Source organism: Myxine glutinosa, chromosome 8 (genome assembly GCF_964187855.1).
Source record: "Myxine glutinosa chromosome 8, kmMyxGlut1.1, whole genome shotgun sequence".
In the NCBI taxonomy this organism is placed as follows: Eukaryota; Metazoa; Chordata; class Myxini; order Myxiniformes; family Myxinidae; genus Myxine; species Myxine glutinosa.
In genome coordinates, this window is record NC_136268.1 from 137,917,626 (window position 1) to 137,942,625 (window position 25,000).

Below are 25,000 nucleotides of genomic sequence, written 5' to 3' on the forward strand. Positions count from 1 at the left end.
TTGGTTTGCTCTTTGTTGTTGAAGTGTGCGGCGTCACCATGCCTAAATCAAAAGAGCTCTCTGAGGCCTTCAGAAAAAAGGTTATAGATGCCTATGAGTCTGGGAAGGGATTTAAAAAAATCTCCAAACAATTTGAAATCAATCATTCAACTGTCCGGAAGGTCATCTTCAAGTGGAGAAGATTCCAAACAACTGCCAACTTGTTCAGGCCAGGCCGCCCCAGCAAGTTCAGCCCGAGAGCAGACCGCAAGATGCTGAAAGAAGTCTCTAAGAACCCCAGAATGTCATCACGGGACCTACAGGAAGCTCTTGCCACTGTTGATGTCAAAGTGCACGAGTCTACCATTAGAAAGAGGCTGCACAAATTTGATCTACATGGGAGGTGTGCCAGGAGGAAACCTTTGCTGTCCAGAAAGAACATCAGGGCAAGACAAAATTTGCCAATGAACACCTCGGCAAAGACCAGCACTTCTGGAACAATGTGCTCTGGACAGATGAGTCAAAGGTCGAGCTATTTGGCCACAGAACCAGAAGACATGTTTGGCGAAAACCAAAGACAGCATTTGACCACAAGAACCTGATACCAACTGCAAAGCATGGTGATGGAAATATTATGGTTTGGGGCAGCTTTGCTGCATCAGGGCCTGGGCTACTCACCATCATAGAATCCACTATGAATTCTTCAGTGTACCAGAGGGTGCTTGAGGATAATGTGAGGCCATCTGTCGGAAAGTTGAAGCTCACCCGAAGGTGGACCTTGCAACATGACAATGACCCTAAACATACCAGTAAATCCACCAAGGAACGGCTGAAAAGAAAGAAATGGGGGGTTCTGGAATGGCCAAGTCAAAGCCCGGATCTAAATCCCATCGAGATGTTGTGGGGGAATTTGAAACGAGCTGTGCATGCAAGAAACCCCTCAAACATCGCACAGCTGAAAGAATTCTGCATGGAGGAGTGGGCAAAAATTTCTCCCAGTCGATGTCAGAGACTGGTAAACAGTTATAAGAAACGCCTACTTGAGTTTGTTTCTGCCAAAGGGGGCAATACCACCTATTAGAGCCAAGGGTGTACTTACTTTTTTCACATGCGAAATTTGCATTTATGTTCATTTAAATTATCCAATGGACTACAAAATGTAAATGTTTCATGATATTTGTTATATTATATCACCTTTATCTATCAATATTGTTGAAATGAAGATCAAATAGCTGTATGTTGAAATATGTTGAAAAAGTCAAAACTTTACATGGGGTGTACTTACTTTGTATAGTGGCTGTACAACTGTAGCCTGTAAAAGACTCCGCAAACTTCAAGAACTTCAAAAAATTCCAAGAACCTATATCCCTGCTTTGTCAAATGTACAAACTATTCGAGAGACGAATTCCAAATCATCAGCCTCCCTTGTGGATCAGTATCTCTTCCCTGAGCAAGCAGGTTGCACACCTGGAAAGGCCTCCACAAGACAGATCCTGAATCTCACCCAATTCATTGTCGAGGATGTTTATGTTTATGAGAAAGGGCTGATAACTGGTGCTGCCCTTTGTTGACCTGTCTGCGGTATAAGTACCAGTCAATCATAGGATTCTAGTGGAGAAATTATTCCAGATAACAAAAGATGCAAGACTGACAGAACTGATTCAAAACATCCGGTCCATTAAAGGCTTATTTGTAGCCTTCTTGCTCCCTTATTGTTTAATGTCTACGCAAATGACCAAACCATACATCCAAATACCAGATGTTTACTGCATGCTGATGACCTATGCATTGCAGCCCAGGATCAATCCATTGAAAAAGTGGAGCAGTCCTTCACTGACTAATCCTAACTAGCGGGATTAACGAATTACTACGCCATTAACCACTTGCGGGCTAATCCAGAGAAGTCACAAATGGGTGCCTTTCATCTTAACAACAAGGATGCAAACCGTAAGCTGAATATCCCCTGGGATGGGAAAAGACTGACCCACAACCCCAAGCCAATATACTTTGGAGTTACTCTGGACTGCTACAAAGATCATGTCATCAAGACAAAGGTGAAGATAAGAACCAAAAACAAAGTCTAGAAAAGGTGACCAATTCTAAATGAGGAACAGACCCAGGGACCATACTAAGTATTGCCCTTGCCCTGGAGTATTTGGCAGATGAATAGGTTTGTCCTGTTTGTGGCCGTTCCTCACAGGCCAAGAAGATGGATCCAGCCCTCAACAGAGCCTGCAGAGATATTTCTGGTTGTCTTAAACAAACGTGTGTGGAAGACCTCTATTTGTTATGTGGTATTGCTCCATCTCCGATCAGAAGGCCAGTCTCCTAACAAATAGAACTAGAGTGAAGTTTATGGCAAGCCATCGCAAATTCCATCGATTCCCCCCTAAAGCCAAGTTTAAAGATGGCCAACATTTCCAATTGCAAATTTTGAGTAGAATATTTTTTTTCATTTTGACCCCTGATTTTGACCCTAAGTCCACACCAAAAAAGGGGGCCAATATCCAAAAAGTCATTACAAATTGTATGGGGCCCCCAATGTTGATTGCATAGACAAAGTTTCATTTAAAAAAATTTTTATGTGCTCGTAATTGCATTTTTTGCTTTGGTTGTTTTACACTGAACAGAAGTAGGAGGGCAGAGCAATTGTGAATTTGACACTTTCAAAGACGCCTTAGGCTTAACAAAATGGCTGAATTATGATTTTTTTTTTCATGTTATTATTGTGGGTGACGTCCTGCCAGCTGTCCTGCGAATGGGTTTAGAACGGACATACATTCATACAAACACTTGCTCCCTTACATTATACAAACTTGGCATTTAATATGGAATATATATTTTTTCTTGACTTGGCTTTACTTTCTTAACTCAGTATATCAATCTGGTGAGTTTCTTTTAAACTTTGGTGATTTATTTGTTAAAAGAACCATGTCACTGATTGTCTGTCGCAGCAAGAAGTCAACAACAGGATTATATCACAGGTGGCGTGGCAAAATGTACGGACAGGTGCATTTGATGATTGGCTTCACAGTCAGGTATACAAGGGTTGTTGCATTCTGTATTAGTGGAAAACAACTGCTGCACGTCTCCAAAAGTTATTGCCGCTTCCTCTGGAGATGGTCCGTCAACTCGACAATGCTGTTTGTCATGGAATGGTGGCTTTACGAAATTACGGCATGAAACAGTGTGCTATTGCTCGGCAGTATAGCATCACTCAAGGTCAGGTGTCAAAGACCCTGAAACGAAATGCTCAGAGGGGTGTCCCTACTCCAATACCGAGGCCAGGACATCCCCGCAGAACCACAAGGAGGGATGACCGCCAGCTGCACCGGTTAGTCCGCAATGGCCGTACCAAGTCAGCTAATCGGCTTAGGGCTGAGTGGCAGCAACTGACAAATGTGCCTGTATCCAGAAGGCTAGTCAACCAACGACTGGTTCAAGCAGGCTGTCGTGCCAGGCATCCCCTGAGAAAGCCACGCCTGACCAGACAACACCGCCAGCGCCGATTGCAGTGGGCCAGAGAGCACCGTCAATGGCAGCCAGGACACTGGAATCACGTGATCTTCAGTGACGAGTCTAGATTTCTGGTCTATCGTCAAGATGGCCGCGTCCGAGTGTGCAGACAAGTGCATGAAGCATACAACAAAGATTGTGTAGTGCCAAGAGTCCAAGCTGGAGGTGGTGGGGTGACCGTTTGGGCTGCTTTTCATGCAGGGGGCAAAACTGACCTGCTTGTTCTGAATGGAAACCTGAACCAGTTCAAGTACAGGGCCATTCTGGAAGAAACATTGCTTCCATTTGCTCATGCAGCCTTTTGAGGAAACTGTCTTCCAAGATGACAATGCACGGCCTCATCGTGCTCGCATGATCCAACACTTTCTTGCTGACCGTGGTGTAGAGCATATGGAGTGGCCTGCCATGTCCCCGGATATGAATCCGATAGAGAACTTGTGGGCAGAATTAACGCATCAAATCGACCACTTGGACCAGCAGCCGACCTCTGTGCGTGAATTGCAGCAGGCTATTGTCACTGCATGGCAAGCGATTCCTGTCCAAACCTTGGCAAACCTCGTGAACAGCATGCCTCAACGTGTACGTGCTCTCCTGAATGCCCGTGCGTGTTACACGAAGTACTGAACTGTAATTTTACTGTCCGTAATCCCAGTCATAATTTAAGTTTTGTTTTTGTTAAAAATATTTTTGGCTAATGTGCAAAATAAAGAGATACTTCTGGAAAACGTACAGAAGTTTAACACAGTACTGTCCATGAATTAAGTTTGATATCAGTTTCCATCACTTTCAAGGATCAATTTATTTGTTTCGAAATGTCAAATGTGGTTTTTGTTTAAAGGTCACATTAACATCACATTTGTTTTGTTTAAAGGTCACAAAATTAAAGGTCACATTAACAAAATCTAGAATAATTTCAACATAATTCCAATGAACTTTTGGTTCTAAGACATCTTGAAAAGTAAGTTCACCCACAAAAAAAAAAATATTCCATATTAAATGCCAAGTCCGTATATATATATATATATCTGTGCAGTGTCTGTGTCTTGTCTCTGAACTACTGTCTCAAACTTTTGTGAAATCGTACCAAACTTCTGGTGTGCACATATCTCTCCCGTCGGTATGTCCTAAGGGTATTTGTTTTGAAAAATCTCCAATTTATTTTATTTTTTTTTGGAATCTTTTCGGGGAATTTTTTTTTTTCCAACTTCAATTGTTTATAAAGTATGATATCACGTATATTACAAATACATTTGTGCAAAAGAATTGTTTGAATTATGATTGGTGTAAACCATGACAAAACGGCAACTCGGGTACAGTCATTTATCTATATATCTACACATCTGGGCAGTGTCTGCTTTGTCACTTAACGACTCCCTCAAACTTTTGTTTACGTGGATGCGAAGTGTTTTTAATAACGTTGTGGTGGTTTTGAATCACGTGGTGGTGAGGTATTTTGAATTATGTGGTGGTGAGGTGTTTTTAAATGACGTGGTGGTGGTGTTTTTAAATCACATGGTGGAGAGGTGTTTTGAATTACGTGGTGGTGAGGTGTTTTGAATTACGTGGTGGTGAGGTATTGGTGAGGTATATAATTACGTGGTGGTGAGGTGTTTTTAATTATGTGGTGGTGAGGTGTTTTGAATTAGTTGGTGATGAGGTGTTTTGAATTACGTGGTGGTGAGGTCTTTTGAATTACTTGGTGGTGAGGTGTTTTTAAACGATGTGGTGGTGAGGTGTTTTTAATTTCGTGGCTGTGAGGTGTTTTTATTACGTGTTTTATGGTTGTGAGGTGTTTTCAATTTCGTGGTGGTGAGGTGTTTTTATTACGTGTTTTACGGCTGTGAGGTGTTTTTAATTTAGTGTTTTATGGCTGTGAGGTGTTTTCAATTTCGTGGTGGTGAGGTGTTTTCAATTTCGTGGTGGTGAGGTGTTTTAAATTTCGTGGTGGTGAGGTGTTTTCAATTTCGTGGTGGTGAGGTGTTTTTAATTTTGTGGTGGTGAGGTGTTTTCAATTTCGTGGTGGTGAGGTGTTTTCAATTTCGTGGTGGTGAGGTGTTTTCAATTTTGTGGTGGTGAGGTGTTTTTAATTTCGTGGTGGTGAGGTGTTTTTAATTTCGTGGTGGTGAGGTGTTTTTAATTTCGTGGTGGTGAGGTGTTTTTAATTTCGTGGTGGTGAGGTGTTTTTAATTTTGTGGTGGTGAGGTGTTTTTATTACGTGTTTTATGGCTGTGAGGTGTTTTAAATTACTTGGTGGTGAGGTGCTTTAAATTACTTGGTGGTGAGGTGTTTCGAATTACGTGGTGGTGAGGTGTTTTGAATTACGTGGTGGTGAGTTGTTTTGAATTACGTGGTGGTGAGGTATAATCGTCCCAAACTTCCAGTCTGCACCTACCCCTCCCCTATGTATGTGCTGAGGGGTTCTTTCTTGAAAAAAAAACATTCAACCTAAATCTTCAACCTAAATTGCCGATAAAAATGTAATATCACAAACACAACAAATACATTTGTGCAAAGTAATTGTTTGTATTATGATTGGTGTAAATCATGACAACACAGCAACTCAGTGTTACGGAGGTCTCTACAATCTCCTGGTCTCGGTAACCTCTGAACCCCGAGAGGAACCCCGGCAGAAAGATATATATGTTATTCCGTGTCAAAATCAATAGGGAAACCACACCATGTATTATCCACAACCAAAGAATATATTAAAGAGCACACAGGAATCACGATACAACAATAATAGTAATCAACCCTACAATCAATATCTTAAGATGGTACCACCGTATCTAGTAACTTAACCCCAAACTCACGGCACTCCCAGGAAATGGAACCGAGCCCTCCTCAATGTCTCTATAACCCTCCAAGGCAAAGTTGATTCGCTCCAGCGATCGTTGGAACCATGTCCGATCCAGATCAATTGAGGCGTAGGCGGTCGACGCGACACCGAAGTCGCGTGGTCAAACACCCAGCAAACTCACGGTAGAATGGAAAATCTCCAAAGACGCGCGCCGACGTACACGTTTGCCGTTCAATCAGTGAATCGCCATGTACTCCTCAGACGCCGCTTTATTGCACAGCCGTCCCCGGCAAACCACCGGAGGATAAGCCCAACCGACGCGACAATAACCTTTTCCGATGAAGGTAGCGCGCGGGGCGAAATGGCGGACGGCTCTCACTCGAGCCGCGGCCTTGAGGTGAAGATTCTCCGGAATTTCACCCTTGTACCTGGCTTCGCAGGCTTTTCCACAACTCCAGCGATAACACCGATCGCCCGAGATTCCTTTCAAGGACTCAAAGTTCACTCGCCATGTACGCTGGACCACGTTAGGTATGGAGCTTTTTCAGAACGCCTTTCACTGTCCTCTGCCTTCTTCGTCTTCGCTCGTCGTTTTTCGTCCGGGGCACCATTTCCTGTATCATTTTAAGTTAACCTTTTAAACTTTAGATAGCTGTTCCTGAATCATAAACCTTTTGAGAATAATAATAATACATAATATCAGAAACATGTCAAGTGGGTGAAAACCACAACAGCGGAAGTGATGAATCCATAACATCAGGTACAGTCATTATCCTCAGCTAAAATAAGCCCGTTCCTCAGTAACGACGCTTGGTGAGGCTCGCTGCGCTCGCCTCACCAAGCTAGTAGATATATATATATATATATATATATATATATATATATATATATATATATATATATATATATATATATATATATATATTGTTATGGTTTTTAGAACCTTCACTAGTAAATTTTAGTAAATGTTCCCCTGTAAATATCCCCATCAATTGGTTTGTTAAAGATCGCACCCTAGTTAGTCCATGTTCAACACGTAGCGAACCATAAGACCTCTCCGTAGTTATTTCATTATTATGTGTTTCAGTTAAGGATCTGTTCCCAGTAGTTGAATCTGCGTTGCATTAATCAAATAAGATAGGCCCCTTTCAATTTCCCCAATCGCCTCACCCACGTCTCCGCAAAGTAACGGTCGAGCAGCGTTCGCTGCCCCTTGTCTTGGTTCGTTTGATTGCCCCAAGCCGCCATTAGTCATGCGGTCAAGCCGAGGAAGAAGGGGGCGGAGCCGCCAGATCACGGGCATGGCACGCCGACGCACCACCCGAGGCGGGGCCAGTGAGCCCCCACCAGCCAACCAGGGCTGACGAAAGACCATCGCGGGCGTGGCTCTATGAAGCGCGGATTGATTCCAACACAGGTAATATAAGCACGGGCGCGAAGCCTTTTGGGAGAGAAGGCAGAGAGAGTTGGGTGAGAAGGTACCAGTTGAGTGAGAGGGTTCCAGAGTTGCTTGAGGGAGGTCGGGTGAGAAGGTACCAAGTTGAGTGAGAGGGTTCAAGAGTTGCGAGAGAGAGACGCGTGAGAAGGTACCAACGAGAGGGGAAGGACCTGGAAGTGCGCGACGAACTGGCATCTTGTTCAAGGGAGAGAGCGTTGACACGAGCCATTTGTTATAGACGGAGCATCCCAGTCCCATCGCTATATGCAACGTCCGCTCGCGGTGAACGATACGCGCTCGCTGCCTGCCAGGGTTTTCCCGCCACGACGCGAGTCGACTTCTGGAGCCGGACCTCGACGCCTACCGTCTGCCTGGGCCTTCTCATCCCTTCTTCCAGTCATTCCTGCCTGCTATTCCCTTTCGTGTAAGTCTGTTTGTCCTGTTTGTTGTCCTGGGGAATAATATAAGACTGCTTAAGGCTGCCCTGTGTCTTCTTCTTCTTCTGTATATTACTTTCGTTTCTTCTTTGGTTCTTTGGTTTTGTACATAATTAATAAATGTCTGGTATTCCTTACTTTGGTTTCTACTTTCCCCCGATCGCTTTAGTCCCTTCTTTCGATTGAGTACCTGTGGCACGATTCGGCCAACCGCAATAGTCGGGTTTAGTCCTTTGTTAATGGCTCGAGCTGCGGATTGCTAAACCGCTCGGCAAATGCCATCTTGTCCGTGGTTCGAGCGGTACTTGTCTTCCTGTTTTGCGGAGGGATTGGTAAAGGTATTCGGGAGAACACCTTGACCAATAACCCTGACCAATTTCACCCCGCAAAAGAGCGTTATAAGTACCAGGACCAGAGACGGTCAGCTTAACAGGCCAAGGGGATTAACCCCCCCTTGCTAAGGGGAGTGCCGTCTCTGAGATCCGTAACAATATATATATATATATACATCAGTGGTGGTGAAGGTTGTGGTCAAGTTTCATCAGAATTGCGTGTGTAGTTTCTGAGAAGAAAGTAAATACAGAAAGTAAATTCCATCTCAATTAAAAAAGCTCCGGGCAACGGTGCCGCAGCACACTACATACAGCTCGCACACACAAATACTACATGTAGGCCTAACACAATCTGCCGCCACTCACTCCTCGTAACTCCACAGAGATCAGTGGATATCTTTCTTGCTTCACCAACAAAAAATCTTCGTCATACAGCCTACATATTGCATACTCGGCATGCGGGAAACAAAAAGCATGGGGACAGCGCATTGTATTGACTAGCAGAGTACCTGCCCTCTGGGCGAAATTGTTCCATGCATGCAACACATTCTTCTGACAAATACCTTTATTTAGGCAGTGTATAGGCAACTGACAGCTGCCTCAATAGCTCCCCAAAAAATAATAATAATAACCCACATGAACCTAAAACATGCCTACTGCTTATAATTCAAAACACTCATTGCACTGGAAAACGTGGGGGCACGAATACTGCACTGAAAGGGTGGGAACTTGTAATGCCCTCTCCCACCTGGAGGAGGCGCTACATGATAAACATTTACATAAATAATTTGTGTTCCCTCCCCCACCCCAAGACGGGGAAAAATAAAAACAATTCTACACACTAAGTGGGGTCATGCTGATCCTTTGTGGCAAGCCTGGATGTAATCGACCCAGAACTGTAGGAGGAGTAGCGTGACAAACACACACTGGTCCATGAATTATAGTAATGACTAGCAGAAGTACCTGGCGTTGCCGGGCAGGGGAGGAGAGGGGAACGAGGGGGGGGGGGAGGCGAGAGGAGGGGAGGGGAACGGGGGGAGGGGAGGAGAGGGGGGGAGGAGGAGGAGGAGGGGGAGGGGAAGGTGGAGGGGGAGGGGAAGGAGAGGGGATGGGGGAGGGGGAGCGGAGGGGGGAAGGGGAGGAGAGGGGGGAGGCAGGAGAGGAAGGGGAGTGGCTCACATTTCTGAGTGAATGTGGCTCACGTTTCTGAGTGAATGTGGCTCACGTTTCTGAGTTAAGTGTGATGCCGATCAGGAGGAAGAAGAAGCCATACTACCAAATTCGTATACTTCCGGAATTTTGATTTATTTGTATTCAAATGTCTGGTAATTGTTTTGTATTTATTTATGTGAATGTGTACTGGTATATAACTGTCATTCATTTAAAAAGGCTTCGGCACGATCGAGCGATTTTTGATTTTTTATTTTTTTTACTCCAAAAAAACGAACTTTTTTTTTCAATTTTTTTTTTTGGCCTAAAACACTCCCAGGCACTCACTGATGAACCTCTGAAAGTTTGATGAAGATCCGTTCAGCCATCTCTGAATAAAACGTGGACACACACACAGACAACTCGCATTTATATATACAGTGGTACCTCGGCTTACGAGTTTAATCCGTTCCGTGACGGAGCTCGTAAGCCAAATCGCTCGTAAGTCAAAGCAAATTTTCCCATTCAAATGCATTGAAATGCTATTAATCCGTTCCAGCCTCAAAAAAAAAACACCAATTTTTTTTGTTGGGTGCTTTTAAATAACAAAAATGTACTTTATAAATAACAAATAATGTATAAACAAGCACGACCTCGTATATACTGTACATAATACAAGAGAATGTAAAGAAATAAACTGGTTTTATTAAGCAGAGGAGAAGAGCATGCCAGGTGAGGTGTGCGTGTTGTCGACTTGGCGAGGCAGTACGATCGTACTCCTTCTACGATATGTACGATTTTGAAGCAGAAGGAGTCCATAAAGGCTATAACGCCAGCCAAGGGCGTTACGATTATTTCAAAGCTCCGGACCTCTATCCATGAAGATATGGAGAAGTTGTTGTTTGTGTGGTTGAAGGAGAAGCAGCTCGCAGGAGATACCGTGACCGAGAGCATCATGTGTTTGAAAAGATTGAAACTCGGATATCGAGCACGGACCACGAGGTGTTTTTTCTTTTTTCTTAATCTCGGTTTCAGTGAACTTTTGCTCTGTGCTCACGTGTACTGTACCTGTACCTGTAATGGTACGTCAGAGGATGGCACCTGTTGTCATCATATTAAGTGCAAGATGTTCTGCATCGTAAGTTGGTACACCGTGGTCTTTCGGCGGTGTTTAAGCCGGCCGTCTTGGCTTCTGTCACCATTGGCATTGAGTCTTTCGATGTAGGTAGGTCGTTGTGTGCCGGTGCCTTGGCCGAATTCCTTCATTGCTGCATTGTTAGCTCACCTGGTTTTTTATACCACATCTTTGGTTATCGGACCAGCGAATGACGTCATCTCCAAAGTATGGCTTATTCTCACTTGTCTTGGACGATCTTCTACTTCTAGCCTTCCACCGTGCATTTGGTGTCCACTGTACTTACTGTACAGTGCCTGGTAAAATTGATGTAATGGGTTTTTGACCGTCAACGCCATGAACCGTCATGAACCGTCATGAACCGTCATGAACCGTCAACGCCATGAACCGCTAACACTCAAAAGCCCATTTATCGCGCCTTATAAAGCAAAACGCAAACCGAAAGCCATGCCTCTCAAGCGAGGCGTGCTTCCGTGGTCACGTGATCCACAGGTGTAGCTCATTATACCCGCACGCGCGACACGCTTTGGCGGTCACGTGACCAGCCACTCTGGAGGCGGGGATCCCCGCCGATGACGTCACCGGCTGGAGCAAGGAGATTCCTCGCTCATGTATTTAGACGATTGCGTGTTTTATATCCAAGCAGAGATGCTTTCACGGCAAGATAACCACGTGACCGGAACCGGAAGCCACAACCGGAAAATTCAAAAAAATAAATTTTTTGAGCTCGTACATCGGATCTCGGCTCGTATCCCAAAGCAACAAACCGCCCGAGCGACGGCTCGTATCCCGAAAAACTCGTACGTTGGGGCACTCGTAAGCCGAGGTACCACTGTACTAGGACGTGCCCGTACGTGGGTGCCCGTTCCTTGGTGCGGCCCAGCATCTAGTCGAGACCCAGTCACCCAGGCCGATCACCCATTCCGACCCCAAATTCCTCATCGACGATAACTAAACAATATATTATATGAATCGCACCGTACATACCTCCTTCTAGATCTTGTTCTTGTCTTGATATACTCACTCAGGCTCACTCTATCACGACTGAGTCCTCCCAGCTCCTCCAAATGGCGCCCGCTACGCCTCGAATTACTATCCGTAATGGCGCACGCGCTCTCACATCGGCCACGCCTACGCAACAACGTGTTCTGTGATTGGCTGGCCTACCCCGCAACCTGTTCTGTGATTAGTTTGGTAAATAAATCGCCATAGCTCGGTAACTACTTCTCCGATTAATATGAAACCTTGAAAAGGCACATCCTCAGGTCCCCAGCAATATATCTGGCAAGTTTCAATTAGATCGGACCCGTGGTTGTCGAGAAACAGCGGTCACAGACAAACACACACACACACAGACACACACACATACACACAGAGATTACTGGAATTATAGATAGATATATATAAAGCGGGATTTAAATTTAATTCAAAAATTGATCCAGACGTCTATTCTCTTTCAAACATTCAAACCGACAGAGGTAGTTATTTATCACAGCATCTAGAATTTTCACCCTTTTACTCAACTCCGTTTCACTGTTATTTTGTGGAGCAAAAAGTCAACTGAGCTTTATAGATATTTAGATACCATCATACCGACTCTTATTCTTCTGAAAAATCAATCAATCATAAAGCCGAGAAGGTAGAAAGTCATGAGTAAGAATTAACGAAGTTTTTGATGAAAGCTTCCTCTCTTCCTCTCTTCCTCTCTTCCTCTCTTCCTCTCTGGTCGTAGTCAACGTGTGGCGCTGAATGGAATTCTCTCATCTCCTCTTCCTGTTCTGGCTGGAGTTCCCCAAGGTAGTGTTCTGGGTCCTGTGCTTTTTCTAGTCTTCATCAATGATCTCTCTGACTCTCTGAAAAAAAATCCTCTCTGTCTCTTTGCTGATGACTCCACTCTCTGCCGCTCCATTCCTCATCCCTCAGATCGGCAGTCTGCAGCCTCCTCACTCTCTGCAGACCTGGATAAAATCACAGACTGGTCAAACAAGTGGAACATGTCTTTCAATCCTGACAAATCTCACACTCTTACTATGTCTCTCCGAAAATACCGTCTGGATAACCCTCCCATCTACTTTCTCAACAATCCTCTCCAAGAAGTCCCCCAAGCCCTCTCCCTCCCACGCCCTCTCCCTCCCACAGATCTTCCGATGTCCCTGTTCTCTGCTGTTGTACTTGTGTGCTTCCCCATCTCTCCCCATCTTGTCTCCTGCTCCCTTTATTGTATGTTTTGTGTGTCGGTTTTTTTTTTTTGGTGATTGATGTTAGCTCCTACACGAGCCTCGATCTTGTATACAAAAAAGAAAAAAAAAGAAAAATGAGATTCAAGTCATATTTGACATATATATAATTCCATTGAGTGTTTAAAAAGCATTCAATTAATTCGTTGCAACAAAGAATTTACACAATTTATTATCCCACCCTTTAAAAAACGGGGGAGAGGGTAAGAATATTGTAATCAGCTCTGTCTGTCTGTCCTTCTGTCCATCCATCACGCTGTCCCCTCCTAAACAGTTGTGAATAAATTTACCAAAATTGGCAGTTGTGATCGCCACATGGCAAGAACGTGAAAACAGTAAAAATTTTGACCCTGTCCCCTGGGGTGGAGTCAAAGCGTCAAATACCAAAAATGAAATTATGGGTATATTTTAAAACATTTTTGTTTGGATTTGGAATCAACATTGTATATGTGATCTACATTGGGGGATGCATGGAATATGTAATGATTTTTGGGATTTGAACTCTGTTCCATGCCCCAGGGAGTGGACACTTAAGGTCACAGGGGTCAAAACAGAAGATTGTATTTAACTCAAAATTTGATATTGGGTCATTTCTGATGGAACTCTTTTGCCATCTTTCAACTTTGCTTTAGGAGGGAAACGTGGTGATTTGCGATGGCACACCATCGACTTCCCTCTAGTTTGAATTGTTACATTCAACTATTATGTTGTTACATTTGTGTGGGTAGATGACGGAATCTCATAGAACATATAGGATTGTATCGTAATATCATGGACTGTGGACGCGTAGGAGACATCTCGATGTATTTAAATAGGGAAACTGGAGCTTAAGATTGTTATGTGTCTTCACATGGGGGGTGAAGCTGTGTTAAGTAGATAGGGGCTAAGGTTAGTTTTCCCCCAGTATGTGATTGCCTCCTGTGGCTTTTCTCTACGTTTTTACAACTACAACAAGGCCGGCCATGCAAAAACTCCATTTATCAACAATAATCGACGTAACTGCTGACAGAACCCAGAACATTCCCGAACGGGCTAAACCCCAGCTCCATGAGGAGATCATAACTGGCAGGCCACGCCCCGAGCTTCGTCATTGGTCGAGGAGACATGGGGGATTCGATGGGCCTCGGAGATTGGCCAGTGTGATGTGAGAGCGAGAAGGTTCTTGGGAAAATGACCGTTGAAAGAAGAATCGTTCTCTTGGGTTTTTGGTGCAGGAGGAGGAAGGGCGCCATCTGTTTGCGTTGTTGTGCTGGTGATTTTGGGTGTGCTTTGGAAGAGAGTGTGGAGCTCTTGGTTGCGTGGGCAGCATCATGAGGAGGAGGTGTTGCTCTGTGGTGCCCTTCTGAGGAGCTGGAGGCAGCGTTGTGTTTGTTGGCAGGGAATTGGGAGGAGGGCATTTTCGCAGCCGGTTCATGGCTCAGTGCACTTGCGTCATTGACCGGCGCCATTGTTGGAGCCTTTCCTGCGCAAGCGGCTTCGGGCCACCTTGTACTGCTGACCTGACCAGTTTAAACGGCCGCCAAGCTCACCAAAGTGCTCGTTGGGACGCCAAATGCTGAGTGCTGGCCGGATAAAGGAATTTCCGTTTATTTTATTTTATCTTTCCCCTTGTCTGTATTTGAGTCCGTATGTGGAGGTACCTCATTTAGAATTTTAGTTTTAACCACAACTTTATTTCATTTTCACCTGTTTGATTTATTTTCATTAAAGCCCTATTGTTGAATTTTCTTGGTCGTGTTTGCATGTTTTGTGGTTTTGTTATAAACCTATGTGTTTCATCCAGGTAAGCACTCCGTTTCCTTCATTCCCGCGCATGCCAAAATTAACCGCCAAGATTTCGGGAGTAAAAATGATCGGTCATTCGTCACCCAGTGGTCTTTATCGCTGGGCAACATGACAATATTTCACTACTTCTAATGATCCATAAATGAAATGTTCTTTTTTTATGACAATATTATGGCAATTAAGGCCTAAGAGTGTATTATTCAGGACCCTGGAACGTCCATGATGGTACCTGTTCTTTATATTCAATATTCTTGAGGTCAAATACACTAAAAGTCATTTCATTTGGCTTTATAAGTTATGAAAGTTTGGTCACAAAAATAATTGCTATGCCTTTATAATATGTCAAACGAAGGTAGCTAATGGCCCTGGAATAACATCAAATTTCATGCACCACCTGAAAAGGTACTCTGAAAAGTAAATTTTAGATCAAATAGTTATTTACTTTTAACTTAAATTTTAAGCAGTGAAGTCGCTTTTGGCTATGTCCGTCCGTCCATAAACAATGAAGAAGAAGAACCTTCTAACCCACCATGTTTAATTCTAGAGGGTTCTAAAAGGTAATGCTAATAGGTTTCTGAAGGGTCTAAAGGGTAATTGTAAAAGTTTATAAAGGGTAATTCTAGTGGGTTTCAAAGGGTAATTCTAAGGGGTTCTAAAGGGTAATTGTAAAGGGTTTTAAAGGTAATTCTAAAGGGTTCTAAAGTGTAATTCTAAAGGATAATTCCAATGGGGTTCATTGGTTTCTAGGCTTTGCCTATTTCATATTATAAATGCCAAACTGAACTGCTTCCTTCGGACACGAGTGCGATTTTTTTCTCCAATTTTGTCTGAGTGCACCTTATGTTCTTACATTTCACATATTGGTGGGAATGAAATGGAGTGAACAAATGCCAGCATTATCCAAAATTCAACTTCTGAACGATTTACATTGAAAATCCGAAAAGCTGCTTTTGGAAAAATCCAATAACCTTCTCTACGCACGATTCGACCCTACTTATAAAACGGAGTCGTGTACATTGCATTGAGTACTGTACAGGACAATCATTATCTAACTTGCAAAAGTCTTGACACAAGTCCAGGTGCACCCTCTTCAGCTCTTACAGGAATTTGTTTTGTTTAGTTTAGTTTTGTAATTTTTAACCTGTCTGTAAATAAAGGTTTCCGTGTTGTCTTTATAGTAAAGAAAATGTCCATTGTGTAATAGTCCTCATACATTTGCCCACTTTCTTCATTTTTGAAAGTGTACAACAAGTATGCTGGTTGGGGAGGGGGGGGGGTGGGGGGGAGGGATAACACCTGTTTGCTAATTTTCAGACAATAAATTGATCTTTTCCATCATTTTTTTTTGAAGTATGCTTTCGGGTGAAGGGGGTGAAGAAAGGTGGGAGTTATGAAAAAAGAGTACGTTTTGTACACTCAATAAAATAAATAAAAATAATGGACAACCCCATGGTATATTAATTGTAGTAAGTACAGTAAAAACTATAGCAAAGTTGTTGGCGTGCCTTCACAAATCCCCACACTTCCCACCTAAAGCAGATTTGATTTGAAAGTTATTCCAGGAAAAAAAAATCCCCCATTTTGACCCCTGTGACCCTAAGTCCCAATTCTGGGGCATGACGGGGGTTAAATCCAATCATTCATTTCCTATTTCACATGCCCCCCAATGTTGATTGCATTTACAAATTTCCATTAAAAATGTTTAAAATGTGCCCCTAATTGCTTTTTTTTGGTATTTGACCCTTTAACCCCACCCCAGGGGAAGGAGCCAAAAGTAACACTGCTCTTGTTCCTTCTTGCCATGCGTTGATCATAACTACCAAGTTTGGTGAATTTCTGCCCAACTGTTTAGGAGATAGCATGACGGACGGACGGACAAACGGAGGTGATTACAATTCCCCCCTCCCCCCCCCCCCCGTTGTTTTTTTTTTCTTCAAAAAACGTGGGGTTAATGAAGTCACTCGAGACTTTACTTGAGACTTGCTTGTGACTTGGAAAAAAATGACTTGCTTACAACTTTGAAAAACGCTGGAAAGTAATGACCAGGTAAACTCACTCAGCATTACATGGCAATGACTCAGCACCGTGTGCCTACTCAACTCAGTAGTAGGGATAGAGTTCTCTACTCAGTAGTAGGGATACTTCGATATTGGTAGGATTGCTCAAGCTTGATGGGCTTATAGTCTCCTCCTGCCTTGAAGTTCCTTGTAACTCTTTGTAATTTCCTTGTGACGAGGTGCTTGCTACTTGTGCGAAGAAAGCAAGCTTTAACATGGAGTAGAAATGTTGCTGTTCCCATCGTTTTGATGTTTTTTTTTGCTTTAAGACAAACTTGCTTCATATGTATGTATCATTTCTGAATATAGACCAATATTTTCCTTAATTGGGCCTATAGATCTGGATATTCTTTGTAAGATCTACTACTTAAGCCCTAGCCAATCCCTGGAGGAAATTTGAACTTGACTTGGAATACTTTCACGACTATATAAAGACTCTTGATCTCCTAGCATGAGTGTGTTACTAACCTTAACACTATTTCTGAGCCAAGGTGTCATGTTCCAAGATGCAGCATTCTACTTATAAACTAAACCCTTGTGTGTGTCATGGCAAAGCTGTTTTACATTTGTGTGAACTGTCAGCGTCTCCCGCTCTCTATGTCAGCGTCTCCTACTTCTTTTGACAGCTCCAATTATTCACATCTTCTTGTGGAGTCAATCGGGGATCCAAGTCTTTTCACGAACTGGCTGGCCAGGTCTCACGTTCAACTGGAAGTCGAAGGAATTTGTAATTTTTCCAGGGTGCCTGACTGCTGGCGATGACTCGCCCACTCCTCATGAAGGACACTGTGGGATATTTAGTGTTCACCAACAACCAGTGCAGGCAGATGAGTCCTTCCAATGGATGGTGCACACGTTGATGGATACCACTGTATGCGAAACACCAGGGTGACAGTTCGTAGGTTGGTGGAGATTGAAACCCAGGCTAGACAGCTCAAAGACGAGTCAGCATTCCACTAAATCGATACCATCCTGCCATCCTTGTGAGTTGCCAGGTTCCACCAATGATTACTTAAAAGTGTATACAGTTACAATAATGATATTTTTTTGATCTTTCATGTTAATGCAACATGTATTTGGGTCTACTCAACAGTTATTTCAGTACCTGGATTTGCTGCAGCAAGAATTATTTTTTAAATTCATGGGAATTTCTCAATTTGTCAAAAAGTTAGCAGAAATCGAAACACAGTATATTGTCAATGACAACTGTAAAGTTGGTCTGTTGTATCATTTACTTCTGAAACGGTGACTCGTAATGCTTCAAACTTATTACGTGCGTACGTGAAGCAAAAAGTAGGGTTAAACAACTTAATTTCAATTGTTGGTAGTATTTTGAACACGAATTGGAGCATGAATTGGAAAACGAACCTGTAGTTTTGCAGTACTGTGGCTCTGAATTCATCACGATCTCACATTCGACAGTCAAACAAAATTGAAAATCATTCCAAACAAGAAACTTACTGTTTTAAGGATGTCATAAGGGACACAAACAACAGGCTTGGATAACTAATTTAATGTGTTAAATAAGGTGGAGTAAAAGATGCTGTATCAATGGCGCTAAACTTCCGATTCAATGGCTCCTTATTTTCCCAAACAGCCTTTAGTATTCCTATTTTATTTCAATATGCGACTTTTGAAATGATGTAATCCTCCCTAGAATGTTTGGTGCGCATCCGCAGAAACCCGAGGAGACTTCCGTGTTCGGTCTTTCTACGACCTCTAAAATCTTTATTTTATTTCAAGTGAGTTATATACTTAAACACTGAAAAACACAAATTGCCATTTTTTGCACTTTCAAACCCTTCAGTTTGGCACTATTTGGACAAACTATTATGCATTTTACATCATCACGCCCAATCAAATTTGCCAATCATAGACTCCATCCATGTCCTTGTTTCTCAAGACAGTACGGGGTAATGTGTTCTATGAACTCTCAAGTTTACTGTGTGTATTTGTCATCCATTTTCTACTAATGTCCTTGTAATTCACATCAAATTACATTTACATTGACTAATGTTTTTGTCCCGCAGGAGATTTATCTGCAAGCCTTATTATGATTGTTAGATCCATGCGAGCATATTGAAAGTATTTCTGAAAATGTACTACAACATGTTTTTACAAACATTTGTGAAATGTAATATAGATAAGTACATATTGGAGTCCAATCCTGGATTCTTTGGAGTTGTCAGGATTTAAAAATAAAGTTGATGAAGTCCGTCCATGTATTACGTACTTGACAATATATCCCTCAATGTAAATGGAAAAACTGGAATTGCACACGGTAGAGCACATAGTCTCGCCCAGCATACTTATTCTGAACAAAAATACCATCGTTAACTGAAGACGCTACTATTATGGCCCACATACCTGTATCATCCATGCACATTATTATGTCACATACATGGCCATTATTCATAGCTTTATTGCTTATTAATTGATTATTAAGATATTTAACCTAACAAACACCACATCAAGGCTAAATTGCATCAATGAAGATGAATATGATGTTTTTTTTCAAACTCTATATATTCCCCATGGGTAGTCGATCACATGTATGCAGTTTCGCATCAATCTGTGAAGCGGTTCTGGCAAAGAAGATTTTTTACATTTTTTTACTTCAATCCAATATGGTCAACAAACCATGTGACCGATGATTCCATGAATTGAAATCTTCACTCACATTGGGTGGTAGATCAGATATAGGAAGTTTCAGATTTTGTAGATAAGGATTACGATTCAATCAATTATGCCTGGAATACCACTTCACCAATGACATCATCCTTATCACCCTATATACCCCATGGGGAGTTGATGACATATGCCAAGTTTCAATTCTTTTCGGTGAGCGGTTTCGGAGAAGAGGATGTCCAAATTCTTTCCTTTAATCCATTTCCTGCTATACCGTGCTATACCATGTGATAAATGCTATACAATGCTATACCATGTGACCTGCATAAATTTCCTGCTATACCATGTGACCCATGACGTCAGAGGTATCAATTACATTTTCTCCATGGGGAGTCCCTCCTATCTTTAAAGTTTCGCATCGATGGGACAAGCGGTTGCAGGGACAAAAAAATTAAAGCGAAAATATATAGATGTGGATCCACACACACAACACACAGACAGGTACAAAGACAGACAGGGGTCTTACAACAGTCTCGGGACCCCTTTGGGGCGAGACTAATAATTGTGCTTTATGAACACAATGATGTCAGTTGTTTGGAAGTTCGAGTGCGTCCTTTAATTTCGATTTGCACCTTTCAGTGTTTTCTACGACCGATGCGGCGACATCTATCGAGCAAGGAGGTGCAGGCAATCTTCAGCAACATAGAGGTGAGAGTCTGGGAATCTTATGAATGGACTATATTGGGTGAGTTTCAAATCTGCATTGATGAGTTCTCTTCATGAATGATTATCTTCTGTGCAGGATCTCCTTCAGCTGCACCATAACTTCTTTAGTGAAATCGGATTTTCAGTGCGGCAAAATGGCCAGAACCTGCACCAGGTTTTCCTTAACTTCAAACAACGGTATGTGGGAGGGTTTTGGTAATTGATAATTCGGCATAGGCTTGAAGCGTAGAACAACGTACAATGATTACACAAACAAGGAAAAGATTCAATGAAAATGGTTGTAGATGTATTGGGATTGATCGTGAGGTTATTTTGTTGTTGTATCCTGAAGTTTTATTGATTCCGGAATCTTCATGCTGTCGAACATAGTTGTCAGAGGTAGCAGCTGGGTGGTGTCCTCCCTTCAGGTTCGTGCTGTATGGACCCTACTGCAGCCAGCTAGAGAATGCCCAACATTGTGTGGAAGAAATTTGCTCTCACAAGGACGACCTCAAAACCAAACTGGAGGTGTGTTTATTCCACTCACAGGTTCAAAGACTCAGGTGTAGATCCCACAAGGAACAGCGTGCCTCCAGCAAAACTGGTTGCTTTATAGTTTATACATTGTACCATAATCACATGACTCGATCTACAACTTGATGGGACAAATAGAGTAGTGATTGATTTTCCCAACTTGGTGCATTAGTTGAAAGTGGGGAAGTTGGGGGGAGAGGCGAGGGCGGAGGATTTTCAGCCAATTGCACTTTCAGGCAGTAATCATGTGATCAACATGATTATTACTCTGCGCACACGGAGCGAAAAGCGGGGTTAAGCAATTGGTTTCCTTTGTCGATCTGTCCACAAACGTCTGTTAATGATTGAGGAACAATATAATATAAATTGAATGTAATATTTTGACCATGAATCGGAAAACGAACCCGCAGTTTAGCAGTACTTTGGCTCTGGATTCGTCTCAATTGCGCTTGCGCTGAGAGGAGTGAGATAATTTTTTAAGTGGTGACGTAGTGCTAAACTAAACTAAACTAAGTAAGTACTTTTTGACATTTTTCCAGATAATTTCAATGCCATTCCATCTGTAAAAAAAATTGAAGAAGAAACTTTATAACCACTGTGTTTGATTCTAAAGGGTTCTAAATTGTAATTCTATAGGGTTTTAAAGGGTCATTCTGAAGGGTTCTAAAGGGTAATTCTAAAGGGTCATTCTGAAGGGTTCTAAAGGGTAATTCTAAAGGGTAATTATATAGGGTAATTCTAAAGGGTTCTAAATGATAATAATTGTAAAGGTTTCTAAAGGGTAATTGTAAAGGTTTCTAAAGGGTATTCTAAAGGGTTCTAAAGGGTGATTCTAAAGAGTTCTAATGGGCTCTAAAGGGTAATTCTCAAGGGTTCTAAAGGTAATTATGTTGGGTTCTAAAGGGTAATTCTCGTGGGTTCTAAAGGGTAATTCTAAAGGATAATTCTAAAGGTTAATTATTATGGGTTCTAAAGGGTAATTCTAAAGGGTTCTAAAGGTAATTATAAAGGGTTCTAAAGGGTAATTCTAGAGGGTTCTAAAGGGTAATTCTAAAGGGTTCTAAAGGGAAATTCTAAAGGGTAATTCTCAGAGCTTATAAAGGGTGATTCGAAAGGGTTCGAATGGGTTCTAATGGGTAATTACACAGGGTTATAAAAGGCAATTCTAAAGGGTTCTAATGGGTTCTAAAAGGTCATTCTAATGGGTTATAAAGGGTAATTCTAAAGTGTAATTCCAAAGGGCTCTATTGGGTAATTATAAAGGATTCTAAAGTGTAATTGTAACGGGTACTTCTAGAGGGTTCTAAAGGGTAATTCTGAAGGGTAATTCTAAAGGTTTCTAAAGGGTAAGTACATAGGGTTATATAGGGTATTTGTCATGTTTTCTAAAGGGTAATTCTAAAGGTTTCTAAAGGGTAATTACCAAGGGTTATATAGGGTAATTGTAATGGTTTCTAAAGGCTAATTCTAAAGGTTTCTAAAGGGTAATTACAAATGGTTATATAGGGTAATTGTAATGGTTTCTAAACGGTAATTCTGAAGGGTAATTCTAAAGGTTTCTAAAGAGCAATTATCAAGGGTTATATCAGGTAATTGTAATGGTTTATAAAGCGTGATTCTAAAGGGTTTCGTTAATTTTTTGGCTTTGCTGATTTCATATTAAGATGCCAAACTGAACGACTTCCTTCGGACATGGCTACGATCTTTTTTTACTCTGTCTGCCTGTCTGGCAGTCAAACAAAATTGAAAATCCGTTTTTAAGGATGCCATGAAGGACACAAACAATAGGCACGAAGAACTAATGTAACATGTTAAATAAAGTGGTGTAAAAGATGCTGCATCAATGGCGGTAAACTTCCGATAAAAGTTTTATTCTACAATGTTTAAAATCTTTATTTTATTTCAATTTAATTATATACTTGATCATTGCAGAACACTTTTTTGGCACTTTCAAAAACCTTACGTTTAGCAGTATTTGGACAAAATATTACGACATTTTATGTCATCACGACCAATCAAATTTGCCGCTCTCAGACACCGCCATGTCCTTTTTTTTTCTTTCTTCCAGACAGCATGGTGTATCGTGTTCTATGAACTCTCTAGTTAATGATGTTCTATCATTTTTTTCTAATCGTCTTGCCTTTGGTCCCTTAGTTGAGAGAGGCTCCAAACCGCATGCCATTTTCATTCTTTCAGTCAGATTTGTTAGTTTCTCTTATTCCTATTTCAACAAAGATTTGCTTAGACTATCAACATATATGTCATGTGTGTTCATTGTGTGGTTACCGTGTGCACAGGAGTGTGCACAGCGTGCGAACGGAGGAAAGTTCATGCTGCGAGACTTACTGGTGGTACCAATGCAGAGGGTTCTGAAATACCATTTGCTTCTCAAGGTTTGTGTTGTAACCTGTTTGTTTTTCATTACCTGCACCACTGAAGAAGGTGGATGGAGGGTATGTGTTTCACCCCTGTCTGTTTGTTATGACTAAATTTTTCACATTTTATTTGTGTCCAAATTTTCAATTTTCATCATATGTCAGTCTGTCCAGTATGTTTGTTTGTCTGTGAATGCGATAACTCACGAACACTTTCAGCTATCTTAGTCAAACTTTACCAGATGATTCCGAAGGACAAAAGTGAGGCTGTCAATGTTTTTTGACTAAATAGGTCAAAGGTCAAGGTTCTCTCGTTTGTCCAGGCGATATGTCAGCCAGCCTTTGAGCTAGGAAGCTGAAATCTGGGCACAATAGTGAACAAGTGCTTTGGCAAAAAAGATTATTTTTTATTTTTTGATTAATCAATTAATTGATTAATTACTTAATTATTGATTCATTAAGTACTTATTTATTTTCTCTCTCATTTAGGTATTATATCATGCACTTTTTGAACAAGGAAGCTGATATTTGGACACAACAATGACCAAGTGATTTGGCTGTAAAGCGTATTTTTGATTTCTTGATCAATTAATTAATCAATTAATCGATGGATTATTTAATTTTTCGATTAATTACTTACTTTTCAAAAAGTTACAGATTTGGATGAAACAATGGTGGTTTAGGTATTCTATTAGCCAGAAGAAGAAGAAGAACCACCTTTAGTGGCCATATTTCCCCACAGAGCAGGGGTTGGCCTTTTTTGGGCACAGTGGTCCTCTTTTTGAAGCAATGCTTTATGGCCGGATGCCCTTCCTGCCACCAACCCTGTTAGTCGCCTCTTGCAACACACAGGGAATTACCAGTGAACTGGTACTTAATTTGCCGACCTCGGTCGGATGACAGACAGGCCAGGGGGGCTGAGTCAACCCCCCTGGCGTGAATTCAGTGATTGACCAGGATTTGAACACATGATCCTGGGATCCCAAGCCAGCACCCTAACCACTAAACCAACACCAGCCAGTTGATTAATGAATTAATTATTTTACGATTATTATTTATTTATTTTAAATACACGATTAATCAATTAATCAATTAATTATTTATTTTCTCGGTTTTCATCGTACCTGTCAGGCTACCAATTACCGCCTGACGTCCTTTCTTGTTTGTTTGTCTGTGAACAGCATATCTCAAAAATTTATGGACGGATTTAGACGAAAATTGGTGGATAGGTTGGGTGTTTGACAGGAAGAATTAATTCTATTTTGGTGAAGATTTGAATCTGGACCAGATCCGAGAATTTTTGGAGTGATTCTTTTACCATTGAATGATAGGGCTAAAACCAATATATAGCACGATATCTCAAAAAGTTCCTGACGGATTCTGATGAAACCTTGTGTACAAGTTTGGGTGTGTGATGAGGACGAATCGATTCGATTATTGAGAAGATCCCAATACGAGAATTTAAAAATTTTTGTGAGTGATTCTTCACCATTGAGTGATAGAGCCAAAACAATATATAAGCATAATATTTCAAAAGGTTGTGGACAGGTTATGACAAAACTTGTTGGATGAGTTGGGTAAGTGACAAGAACAAGCTTTTTAGATTTTGGTTCAGGTCCGAATCCAGATCCGGTCTATCATTGGGATACAAAACGTAAACTGTTCAGCCTGGCGGAGGTACGCGCTCTACCGAGTGTCGTGCTAGTTTTGTCTATTTGGCTTTGCAATTATCTTGTCTCTGCCTCTACGTCCCTTTCGTTCTTCTAAAAATAGTTAATACAGTAAATAAATCTTGTGGTTCACACATTGCACTTCCACATGCTACCTTTTCAATCGTTTCCTCATTAATTTCATATATTTTTTGATTTACCATAATGCTAATTGTGGTATTTTTAT

General features: G+C 41.7%; 1 protein-coding gene across 1 annotated transcript in view; it reads left to right on the forward strand.

Moving 5' to 3' along the window:
- LOC137432936 (guanine nucleotide exchange factor VAV2) overlaps window positions 1-25,000 on the forward strand; it is a 114,182-nt gene that overhangs the window by 45,450 nt on the left and 43,732 nt on the right. The window contains 4 exon segments of the mRNA XM_068125264.2: window positions 20,130-20,198; window positions 20,293-20,393; window positions 20,624-20,723; window positions 23,027-23,122. Of these exon segments, the coding sequence (XP_067981365.2) occupies window positions 20,130-20,198; window positions 20,293-20,393; window positions 20,624-20,723; window positions 23,027-23,122 (366 nt within the window).